The sequence below is a fragment of the Zingiber officinale genome, chromosome 1A (assembly GCF_018446385.1).
Source record: "Zingiber officinale cultivar Zhangliang chromosome 1A, Zo_v1.1, whole genome shotgun sequence".
Classification (NCBI taxonomy): domain Eukaryota; kingdom Viridiplantae; phylum Streptophyta; class Magnoliopsida; order Zingiberales; family Zingiberaceae; genus Zingiber; species Zingiber officinale.
In genome coordinates this window covers 14,515,747-14,528,887 of record NC_055987.1, presented here as the reverse complement: position 1 = coordinate 14,528,887, position 13,141 = coordinate 14,515,747, and the positions used below count along the sequence as shown (strand labels likewise).

Below are 13,141 nucleotides of genomic sequence, written 5' to 3'. Positions count from 1 at the left end.
TCAAACTGTAACCTCTCTGGACTAGATTTGAATAGGAGACTGGTAATACAGGAGGTAATTAGAAGATGTCACATGGTTAAGGGGTCAATGGTCCTGCTGAGGTGATGGTCAAAGTCAACAGAAGGTCCATGTCACCCTCGGCTTTGAGTCGTCCCCGACTCCGCATTAGCACCAGCTCCATGATTGCCCCGACTTCACGCTGCTCCTACCACTTCATGTTGTTCCCGACTCCACGTCAGCCCCGACTCCACGTCGACCCCGACTCCACGTCGACGCCAAGTCCACGTTAGCCTTGATTCCACGTCAACCCCGACTCCACGTCAGCCCTGACTCCGCTCTCCCAGCTTTAGAACCATCCCCGACTCCGTGCCACTTCTGGCACTGAGCCAACTCCGTATGTGCACCGTTGCTTACGGAAGATACGAACAACGTAGTTATTTTCTTCAGAGAACATGGGAAATGTGACAGTTTAGTCTGAAAGAGGTGGACAATGTAGCTATTTATTTCAGGAAATATGGGTAACGTTAGCAGACATCTCAGGAATATATGGAGAACATAAGGGCATAGGCATAGCCACCACTTTATAAAAGGTCGTCCGCTCTTGCGAGCATATGTATATGCATAAGCATCCAAAAAACTCAAAAATACTCTTCAGCTTCTCTTTCATTCTCTATTAGAAATTTACTTGAACGTCGGAGTGGTTGCGATGGAAAACTCCCGGACGTCATTCTAATTATCTCTTTCTAGTATTATCTCCATAGGCTCTGATGGATCTCCCTACAAATCTTTGCGGTGTCGAAGTGACCGGCGATAAAGTTAACATCCAGGTCAATTCACCAGTGGCTCGTTGATTGACAATGTCAAATAGAACAAGATCGAAGAAAAGATAAGAGACTCATCACGTGTAGGCTTGCATTTGAGATGGTGGGAGTGAGGCTGCGCATGGTATAAAAAGGTAGAGTGAAAGGAGACCAGAAAAGAGGAATACAATTTCTAATGTTAGAAGAAAAAAAGGGAAGAATAAAAATAAAAGAGGAATAAAAGAGAAAGACGATAGAAGAGCATGTTTGTCGTCAGTGTCCACGTTAATATGTTCTAAGACTAATATGGAGCAGATAAATAACGGTTGTAAAAGTAAATGAACGGAGGTGAGTTATATGAGGTGTTAGGATTTGATGCCCGGTCAATTTTGAGGTTTGATCCATCAATTTTAAATGGTAAATATCTACTCATTTACCATCTCATGGCTGTGGGCGCAACAAATAGGAGAGCACAGGGTATGGAAAAGAGGAGGGGAAGGAAAGATGGAAGAAGGAAGGAAGACGCCGCTGGAAGCTTCAACGAGTGTCTGGCGATGGTAAAAGCTCCATTTCTCTATTTTTATTCACATATCCTTTGCTAATCTTTTATATATTTTTAAATTTTTTTATTTCTTATTTATTTTATTTGGTATTCTTTTAAGTTTTCCTAGAAAGAGATAACGATGCCATCAGTTTGCCACTCCATGTCACGACAAGAACATCTCATGTTTCTAACGTGAACCAGACAGATGTGTACGAGGGAAAATAGATGCGGTATGGCCCCCATGGACACGACGTGCTACTTGCCCGCGACGAGACCAAAGAAAACAAAAATTACCACCGTCATGGATCCATGGACACGCCCTGCTACATGCCAACGAGGAGACCAAAGAAAATGACCATCGTTATGGATCCATGGACACGCAGTGCTACTTGCCAACGAAGAACCCAAGAAAATGGTCATCGCACGGAAGCCTTAGGCTCCCAAGAAAACTGATTCAGAAAACAAGCAGCCATCTTGGCTCCCAAGAAAACCTATTCAGAAACTAACAAAACATGATGATAAGACGGTAATTGAGTGATTTTGACTTTCAGAAGCCTATACCAGTTTGCGACGTAAGGGACCTCAAAAGTCAGGTCGGATCGTTAATAATTTTGGTTATTGAATTAATATTATATTATTTAATCATGTTTAATTTGGATGACATTGGTTTTTCTTTCATTGTTTACTGTTGTTACTATTTTTTTTTTTTTGAGTGTGCATTATTCTGATTTAACATGTTGATCATCCTTGAGCAATTTAGCTTTACAGACATTAATCAAAAATCAAATTTATTTAGTTGAAAAAATATATATAACCAAGGGTAATTTAGTAAATATGGAAATAGGTTATAATATTATCTAAGATAATCAAATAATGTTAACTTATATTTTATTTCTTATAATCTTAATTAGTAATCATATAATTAAAGTTATTTTTAAACAAGGTTCAATCTCACTCATATAACAAGGGTTCAATCTCACTCTAGTTATTTTTAAACGTTCGCTTCACGAACAATGATATTGGAGTGTTATGCCATAGTTTATTCATATTTTTCAGATTTATTTGATGGCCGATTTGTGTGGTCAAACTGTCCATCCTCAAATTAATTGAACTCATACCTGAATTAAAATAAAAATGACTGAGCATAAGAGATAGCACAATAAAAAAACAATATTATAAATGTTCTAGAAAACATTAATATGAGAGATTTAACATCTCACTAAGACACGTTTGTTAATGGTCATATCCGGTATACCTTCTGTGACTAATTAAGAACTGATATAATTTTAATAATAAAGTACTTATTGATAAAATATTTATAAAGATCAAATGCATATATTTTAAAATTTAAATTAGTATGTATATATATTTTTTAAATTTATTTTGTATAAAATAAATTTCTAAAAAATAAAAATGATCTTTTAATAATTTTTATTTGGTTAAAAAAATATTAAAATTAAACTCTAATAGATCTTTATCTAAAAAAATACCTATATCTTGTAAAGGTTATAATCGGTTTAAAAATTATTTTATTTTATTAATATTTATTATATTAAAAATATTATTTTATTTAATTGTTCAAATTTAATAAAAATAATTTTAACTTAAAAAATCAATTTAATACAATATATATATATAAAGCTCGAATTGGCTCCTCTTTAGTTTCTATCCGAGGCTCTAACGAGACCAAGACATGGTGATGGGGTGCTCAACCAAAGCTCATCTCGTGTGCATGGCAGCCCCTGCTCAAGGCCACATCAACTCCATGCTCAACCTCGCCAAAGTCCTCCACTCCAAGGGCTTCTTCATCACCTTTGTCAACACCGAGTTCGTCCACCGTCGCTTCCTCAGGATTCCTGAGGCACTCTCCTCCCTCGACGGTCTCCCCGACTTCCGCTTCGCCAGCATCCCCGACGGGGTCCCGCCCGCCAACGACGGCGACGAACACAAACAAGACATTCCTAATCTCAGTCTAGCAATCAAAAACAACTGTCCTGCACCTTTTCTCAAGCTTTTATCTGCAATGAACGATCCGAACTCTGGTGTGCCGCCCGTTAATTGCGTGATCTCAGACTCCTTCGCCAGCTTTACCCTTGATGCCACCACCAAAGTGGGGATCCCTAATGTATTTTACTGCGCATGTAGCGTGTGTGGCTTCATGGACTTCTACTACTGCAAGGAGTTGATGGCGAGGGGAATCATCCCATTGAAAAGTAAGTAAAGCTAAAGTTGAAAGATAGCTCTAGACAGTCAACTAATGCGTCATGGTCAAATTAATAATAGTAATAATTTGTTCATATTAGGCGAAGATGATATTACTAATAATTGTAATAATTTGTTCATATTAGGTGAAGATGATCTTACAAATGGCTACCTGGACACCGTCATTGATTGTATTCCAGGAATGACAGAGGTCCGTATGAGAGACTTGACAAGTTTCATACGAACAACCAACCGAGATGACATATTGCTCAACCATATCATTGATGAGACTCACGCATCTCACCGAGCCACAGCAATGATCTTCAACTCGTTCTCTGAATTAGAATCACCACTGCTTAACGCATGCTCATCGATGCTACCTCCGGTGTTCGACATCGGCCCCATGTGCCTGCTATCTCAGTGCATTCCCAATGATTCATCAATCACATCGTTCGGTAGATTAAACCTGTGGAAAGAGGACTTGGGTTACGTGGAATGGTTAGACGAAAAGGAACCGGGTTCTGTGTTGTATGTCAACTTTGGTAGCGTGACAAACTTGACGAGTGAACAGCTCTTGGAGTTCGCATGGGGTCTGGCCAACAGTGGATGTGCGTTCCTTTGGGCTATTAGACCTGACCTTGTTGTAGGCGGCACGACGTTGCTGCCACAAGAGATCTCGGAGATGACCAAAGGAAGGAGCTTCATTTCAAGCTGGTGCCCGCAACAGAAAGTGTTGTCTCATGCTGCAGTTGGAGGTTTCTTGACACACTGCGGATGGAATTCGACAACGGAGAGCATATGCGCAGGGGTTCCCATGATCTGTTGGCCATTCTTTGCGGATCAGCAAATAAATTGCAGGTACATATGCTCAGTTTGGGGCATTGGGATGGAGATCAATGAAGATGTAAAGAGGGAAGAGGTGGCGAGATTAATCGAGGAGCTGATGAGAGGGCAGAAGGGGAAGGAGATGAAGAAGAAGGCAATGGAGTGGAAAGAGAAAGCATTTGAGGCAGCCAAACCTGGTGGAGGATCTTGGATAAATTTGGAGAGGATTATCAAGGAGATAATTTCAAAAGAGTGAAAGAAAAGATTGGAAAAAGAACCAGATTTGAATATATAAATAAATATATATATATATATATATATATATATATATATATATATATATATATATATATATATATATGAACGATTATGTTAATGGAATTGTATTTTCTTAAACTTTATCAGTGTAATCTGAATTTCTACATTGAATAAATATTGGAGTTATTGAATCCTGAGCATACTTCTCCCATGTCCTGTTGGCCCCACAGAAGTTTATTTTTAATCACCAAAGTAAATAGTTGAGGATTGAATCACGAATACATGAATGATAACATGAATATTTTACTGTGCACGGGGACTAGACTATTACTTATCATATTTTATTACTATATTATTTAATAAAATTAACTAAATTTATCATTTCACTATCATGTTGTCATATGTTTATTTTCTTTTTGATAGACTTGCATCAATTATCACATATTTTTGCCCCCGACGCCAAGATATCAATCGATCTTGAATATAAAGGGAATGTTCAAAAATTTGAAACCACAAAAACGTTGCAGTCCTAATACAAAGAGCATAGGGAGAGATCCATCATCCCATGGCAACTGGCAAGCCCCACGCTTTGTGCTTTCCATTGCCAGCCCAAGGCCACATCAACGCCATGCTCCACTTCGATGCCCTCCATTTCATGGCCTTCCCCATCACCTTCGTCAACACCATGCAAATTCAACCACCGTCCCATCCTTAAAACCGGCTCAATCTCTATTGAGACATAAGGATGTTATAAATAATATAATATTTTTTATTTTAGACTTAGGCCTCATGATATTATTTTTAGCTCTATCTAAAACATCTCATATCAATAAAAATATCTTAAATTATTTTAAATTCATAATTTTTTCTAAATCTTTCTAATATGTGGGGCTTTGACGATTGAATCCCTAACAATTTTCCTCTCAAACAAAGGGTCACCATTATTTTCATAGTCTGAACTTTCCCTCGAGTATCCAATCATCTTGACCTGCTCTGAACCTCCTCATGAGCATCCAGTCATTCTCACTAGCTCTGAGCCTCCCCGCAAGTATCTAGTCACTCTGATATGTTTCGGGTCTTTTCAGGTCTCCCTGTAAATATCCGTATCCAATGACTCTTAACCTAGTTCGGGTCTCCCCGTAAACATCTGGTCAACCTAACCCATTCCGGGCCTACCTATTTCAGGCCTCCCTGTAAGTACCCACATCCGATCACTTTTGAGCTATTTCGGGCCTCCTGTAAACATCAAGTTAACCTGACCTGCTCCAATCCTACCGGTTGGGACCCTAAGGTTGTTTGGTGTGATCAACAAGTTAAGTTAGGTCATGTGGTATTTTAACCTTGTGTCTAAGTGTGCAGGAGCTTAGGAGCACAAGGAGTCAAGCAGAAGACACAGCTAGTGAGAAGGACGGCACAGGAGAGTGCGTTTGAGGGACGAGACACTGCGGAAGAGTACACCGGCTGACGATAAGGAAGCGTGCGGTGGTTCCGAGGGACGAGAAGCCGGAGCGGAAGACTGTTCGAGGAGCAAGAGACGCAACTAGCGAGAAGGTCGGCATGGGGTGCGACCGAGGGACGAAGACTGCGGATGAGTACGCTGGCGGACGAGAAGGAAGTATGCAACCATTCCGAGGGATGAGAAGCCGGAGCGGAAGCCTGCTCAAGAAGGCCGGAAGTTGGGTTTGGGTGAGCTCTATTCCGGATGGCCAAGATCACCCAAGCGAGCGGAAGACCTACACTGAGGCGAATGGAGCCGGAGCATAAGACCCGGACTGAAAAAGTCAACGAGGTTGACTTTTCCACCCGGGGCGTCTGGAACAGTCCGAGGAGCCAGGAACAATCTGGGGAGCCCGGAACAGCACAGGCCGCTCGAAATAGCCTGGGGCGCCCGGAGTTGACTTTTGACCAGAATCGCGTCAAACGCGATTCGTTGCGAAGGGATAAAATTTTATCCCCTCCCAGGTGCCTGGAACCCTTCCAGGCGCCCCCGACCAAGGCTATAAATGCAGCCTTGGTCCAGAAGCTCAACAACGAACAAGAAACTGTGTATTCAACACTTGTGCGCTTCCCTGTTAGTGTAGCTTCTTTCTTTTTGTGCTTTCACTGCTGTAAGAGGCTTCTCCGCCTGAAGGAGATACTAATGCGACAACTTCCTTGGATTAACAACCTCTCCGGTTGTAACCAAGTAAATATCCTTGTGCCTCCACTTTTACTTTCTGTTTATTTAATTATTATACAAGTGTTAGTTTAAGAAGTTCGAGAAGAGTTGGTCTTTATTTTTTGCAGGGCTATCCAACCCCCCTTCTAACCGGCCCAACGATCCAACACTATCCTCAACTTTGTTTAAGGTCACCCTCAAATCCAGTCACTCTTGGCCTACTACAGGTCTTTCCACAAGTATCTGATTATCCTGACCTCCTTTGGGCGTCCCGTAATTTTGTTCAAGATCATCCGACATGACATTTGGTTTGGATTATGGCTCTGATATCATTTGTTATGACCGAAAGATGTTCATATATTTTCATAATGACATGATATTTTTCACTTTAGACCTAGATTACCGTGGCTTTATTATTGGTCTCTATCTAAAAGGGCTCACGCCAATGAAGATATCTTATATCATTTTAAATTCATGATTTTTCATAAATTTTTCTAATATATAACTTTGATAGAATCTCTAATAATCTTCCTCACCGACCTCTTGAACTTCCGCTTCGCCACCATTCCTGATAGCCTATGGTCTCCGGATGATGACATGGACGGGGTCAAGACCTCGCCACAGTCAACCTATCCATCAAGCGCCATGGTGGCATGGTGTCGGTCCTCTCCTCGACCTCATAATGGCCCTAAACTACCCTTGCTCCGGAACACCATGCGTCAGTTGAATGACCTCTAACGCCTTTTCCACATTCACACTCACTGTCACAACTTAAATATCCATCCCTAACATCTTCTGCTCGCGAAGCCCCACCGACTACCTAGGTACCATTTTTGTTGCACATAAAGTACACAATGTGCTCATTACTTTTGTGTATCATGGGTAAGGTCCCATTTGGCTTCTCCTTGCCCTTGGGTGCCACTTGACCCTTCTTCTTAATTAATTTTTGACACTTGCTCTTGTAGTGTTCATTCTCCCTACACTCAAAGCATATAATATGATATTTATTTTTACAAATTGAAATAGTTATACCTTTGCTTGTTGGGGTGACACATGATCTTTCTTCATTTGACCTAGAAGTAGAAGCTTCTTCTTGCTATGGTGTCAATGAATCACTCTCCCTCTCAATCCTTAAGGTGGATGCTTCTTCAATTTCCTCCTTGGATCTTGAATGCTTCTCAACCTTTGAATCCTCATGCACATAAAACAAATAGTTTCCTTCTTTACCTTTGTCATTGCTTTCCGTTGAGGATGGATCTTCATAAAACTTTACCAACTTGCTCCATAGCTCCTTGGCATCTTGATATTCTCCAATTTTGTAAAAGATAGTGTTTGTCAATAAGTTAACTAATAATTTAGTTACCTTATAATTTGCCTCACATCTCTTAATTTGTTCTTTCATCCATTTCTTCTTCTTGAGGAGCTTCCCGTTTGCATCAATTGGAGTTTGAAATTTCTCCATTAGAGCAAACCATTGCTCTATTTCTATCATGAAAAAATTTTTGACCTTTGATTTCCAAAGATTGAAGTTTCCAATTTTGAATGGTGGAGGGAACACTACTCTTAAGTATAATAACGTCCTTGAGTAGAAGGTTCTTACCTATATCAATCGATTGGTTGAATCGATAGTGAGATGATATAGGGAACACTACTCTTAATTATTCCTAGTAACATTCAGGGATAATGTTAATGCAATAAGACTAGCATGTAGGTCAACTCGATGACTTGATCTCACAAGTCATGGATATAGAGATATCAAGTTGACACATGGGTATGCATTAGATAATGTATACTGAATGACCCGCCATGAGAAAGTATCATGGATCGTTATATGAGTGTCATATACTTTCTCATGTGGCTATTAGTATGACTACTAGTCTTTAGACCTGAAGTCACCATGGTTCCCTACATAAGGAGTTATGTACTTTGGTTTCGTCAAACGTCACCCATAACTGGGTGGACTATAAAGACGATTACTGGGTATGTAACAAATTATGCGGAGGGATGTGAGTGATGTAGATGAGATCTATCCCTCCTATATGACGGGAGAGACATCGGTATTCTTGATAGAGTGAGACCACGAAGTGCATGGCCATGCCCAAATGAGTCAATATGAGATATTGAGATCATTTGATTTAGTGAGTCTACTTGGAGTTCAGAATTTAGATTGATCAGAGGATGACACGGTCTATGCCTCACATTGATCAATCTAGATGTCTAGGATAGAAGGACACTTGCCATATTTTGTGAGGAGTCACAATTAATAGTCACAAGGTGATGTTAGATCTTAACATTCTTGTAACTTGGGTAGTAATGATGTGTTGCTAGATACCGCTCATTACTTATGCTCTTAAATGGGTTTAGGGGCATTGCCAACGTTACAAGAACCTATAGGGTCACACACTAAGGACAATTAGATGGAGATTAGGTTCATATGATGAACTAAGAGGATTAGATTCATTTGATGAATCAAATTGGATTAAGAGTAATCCTAATTGGGCTAATTGAGTTGGACTCAAGTTAATTCATGTGTTCAATGAGTCTAATTTAGATTATGACTCATTGAATCAATTTAATTAAATGAATTAAATTCATTATATTAAATTGGCTTGAATTAAATGGTTGGATTAGATCAACCATGTGAGAGATTAAGTCAAGTTTGACATGACTTGAGAGGAAGAGGAAAAGTCAAGTTTGACTTGACTTTTTGCCACATCATTAGTGAGTTGGCAAGATGTGGACCAATGATGATGCTCTACATCATCATGGTTACTTAATTGAGATGTCACCTCATGGAGGTTACAATTCTTCACTTTAATGGCTCAACATTAATTGCACTTAATGTGGAAATGGGGGTTACACTTTTTGATAGTGGCCGGCCACTATTGTGAGGGGATGGAATGAATTTTTTATTCAAGGCAATTCACTTCATCTCCTTCCTCTAGCTCTCCCTCTCTCTCTTCTCCTCAACTTGGCCGAATCATCAAAAGGTGCTAGCACACCTTTTTGTGTGATTTTCATCTACGTGTTCGTGTAGATACTTCTAGAGAGTTGTCTACGTTGACAACTTCGAGATCCGGCAAGCCGTTGGACGAGCGGGAACGCGAAGGGCTTCGCTTCAAAGGTATAACCTTTCCCTTGTAGATCTAAGTGTAGATCTAGGTAAACTCGTACTCGTAGTTTTTCGAAAAAAATTTCTTTGCACGGATCCGTTGGCTAGGGAGTTTCGGGGTTTCCGCGACGCGAAAAAGCGGTTTTCGTGGCCCGAAAAATCCAACAGTGGTATCAGAGCCACGTGCGAAGATGAATACGAGTTTATTTTGGTTTTTATGAAAAATATACATTCTGTGAATTTCTGTAATTTTAAGTTTTTAATGGTTTTTATGAGTATTTTTCTCGTAGAAGCGGAGCACAAGTGTTTCAACACTTGTAGGCTTCGACTACCGAGAATAATTTTCAAAAAACGGCATAGTTTCGCCCCAAAACTTTTTGGGACAGCGGGCTAAGGCGCTGTTAGATCGCAAAGGAACCCTCGCGATGGTTAGATCGCGGGTAGGGGCGCTGCCCTTGGCCCCGCAAGGGGATTCGTTCTGTGATTGCGCCCGAAAACCGCTAAACGGGACCGCCGGAAAATTTTACTCATAAAAATTGTAAAAATTATGAAAAATTACAGAAAATTATGAAAATATATAATTTTGAATTATATATTATTTTTGTGATAGTCATGGCCCAAAAATACCCAATATGATTAGATTTGTGTTGTAATTTATAGTATGGCCTGCGTGCCGTCATGTGTTTGTGTGTGCTGTATTTGATACGCGACCTGTGCGTCGTGCCTCCCTATTTATATTCTGGTTATAAATTAGATTTAGACTCGAATGTAACTCGAGTTTCAAAATTGTAATGTAAATTTTGAAGCGGTGGAAGGTCCACTCGAGACGGAGTTACGAGGAGGGCGCGAGCAACACGAGGTGGTCAAAGGAAGGAGCTTGAGAAGCTGTTGACCTTAGGTTGACCATCCGATCTTCTCATTGGCTTGAGAAGATCGTAGTAGGGCCATGACATAATCACAAAATTTAGTTAATTACTTGTGTATGTGATGCATATTTAATTAAGTAATTAATTAGTGCATAACGATTAAGATTAGATCTAAATCGTGCACAAGATGCACCCTTACGATTAGATTAGATCTACATCGTGCACAAGATGCACCCTATCGATTAGATTAGATCTATATCGAGTATATGATACAACATCAACGTTTAGATTAGATCTAAATCACGTCAACTCTAATGCCTACCGTGCTGTGATACCTATCACTACCTCGATCACATGTGTTGTTGAATCTGCCAAAGTAGAGCAACACATATTATCTTGGTAGAGTACGGAGGGAAAATCTTGGTCCCGCCTATCAACGCATGGGTGAGTACAACTCAATTCGATTGAGTAATTAGTTAACTCGGTTGGATCGAGTACAACTATAGGCATTCTTCCAACGGTTAGAAAGATAGGACATAAATCACATTTATATTAATTCTTGGGCGTATTAGCCAAAGCTAACTCAAGTTTTAATATAACTGCGGATAATGATCCTATAAACAAGAGTTGCATAGAGATGTAATTGGTAATCGTTACCTACCGATCATACTAAATCTTGGGCGTATTAGCCAAAGAAAACTCAAGGGTTAGTATGATGTGGATCTTGTCCCACATGAATTATAGAATTCAGTGGGAGCATCATTTAGTTGAAGGCCTAATTAAATGATTTAAAAGAATATGATATTTATTTCTGCATTTATTTCTATTGTAGAATTTCCATGACGTCAAACATGAACAACTTCTCTCTGCGTTCTGTCCTTAAGAAGGACAAGCTTAATGAAACAAATTTCCTGGACTGGTACAGGAACCTGAGAATAGTTCTCACCCAAGAACGTAAACTGTATGTTCTGGAGCAGCCCATTCCGGAGGCTCCTCCTGCCACTGCCACGCGAGTAGACCGAGATGCTTACAAGAAGCATCAAGATGACGCATTAGATGTGGCCTGTCTTATGCTCGCGACCATGAACTCTGAGCTTCAGAAGCAACATGAGTTGATGGGCGCTTACGATATGGTTGAACATCTTTGTCACCTATATCAAGGACAAGTAAGGCACTGGAAGAGAATTCCAAAGAATACCTGGAAGATCTTAAGAAGAAGAGAAATAAGATTTCTACTTCAGGTATACATGTTATAGAAGTCAACCTCTTTATTTCTTCATCGTGGGTATTAGATACCGGATGTGCTTCGCACATTTGTACTAATGTACAAGCGCTGAGAAATAGCAGGGCATTGACGAAGGGTGAGATAGACCTACGAGTAGACAATGGAGCACGGGTTGCTGCTATTGCTGTAGGAACTTACTATCTATCTCTACCCTCTGGGCTTGTACTAGAATTAGATGATTGTTGTTATGTGCCTGCCTTGACTAAGAACATAATTTCAGTTTCTTGTTTGGACAAGAAAGGATTTTCGTTTACACTAAAGAACAAATGTTGTTCCGTCTATTTAAACGATATATTCTATTGTAGTGCACCTTTGATAAACGGACTCTATATTCTAGACCTTGAAAGTCCTATCTATAACATAAATACCAAAAGGTTCAAGTCAAATGACCTGAACCAAACCTATCTCTAGCACTGTCGCTTAGGTCATATAAATGACAAGCGCTTATCCCAGCTCCATAAGGATGATTTGCTGGACTCATTTGATTTTGAATCTTATGAGACGTGCGAGTCATGCCTACTAGGCAAGATGACTAAGACTCCCTTTAGTGGGCACAGTGAAAGAGCGACTGATTTGTTACGACTCATACATAGTGATGTATGTGACCCTTTCAATGTCGCTGCTAGAGGCGGTTATAGGTACTTCATCACATTTACTGATGACTTCAGTAGATATGGTTATGTGTATTTGATGACACATAAGTCAGAATCCTTTGAAAAGTTCAAAGAATTCAAGAATGAAGTACAGAACCAGCTTGGCAAGAGTATTAAGATACTTCGATCCGATCGAGGTGGAGAATACCTTAGCCATGAGTTCCGTGACTATCTAGCTGAGTGTGGGATTCTATCCCAACTCACTCCTCCTGGAACACCACAGTGGAATGGTGTATCCGAAAGGAGGAATCGTACCATATTAGATATGGTACGATCTATGATGAGTCACACAGATCTTCCGACATACCTTTGGGGTTATGCTCTAGACACGGCAGCTTTTATACTCAACCGAGTTCCATCCAAGGCCATGATAAAGACACTGTTAGCTAGAGCCCTAGAGCCAATCATTTGATGATTGTATTATGGACTTATTGTATC

At 40.0% G+C, this 13,141-nt stretch overlaps 1 protein-coding gene across 1 annotated transcript; it reads left to right on the top strand.

Annotated features, from left to right (window-relative positions):
- The first annotated feature begins 2,999 nt into the window (after positions 1-2,999).
- LOC122019645 (7-deoxyloganetin glucosyltransferase-like) lies at positions 3,000-4,636 on the top strand. Its single transcript, XM_042577099.1, has 2 exons — positions 3,000-3,557; positions 3,693-4,636. The coding sequence occupies exons 1-2, from the start codon at positions 3,038-3,040 to the stop codon at positions 4,625-4,627; spliced, it is 1,455 nt and encodes a 484-aa protein (XP_042433033.1). The 5' UTR covers positions 3,000-3,037; the 3' UTR covers positions 4,628-4,636.
- Positions 4,637-13,141: the final 8,505 nt, after the last annotated feature.

What these genes read in the sequence shown, in the direction of transcription:
- LOC122019645 (XM_042577099.1), top strand. Translation starts at nt 3,038, where the DNA reads ATGGTGATGGGGTGCTCAACCAAAGCTCATCTCGTGTGCATGGCAGCC. An exon ending in GGGAATCATCCCATTGAAAA is followed by an intron (nt 3,558 to 3,692) that starts GTAAGTAAAGCT and finishes TGTTCATATTAG; the next exon opens with GTGAAGATGATCTTACAAAT.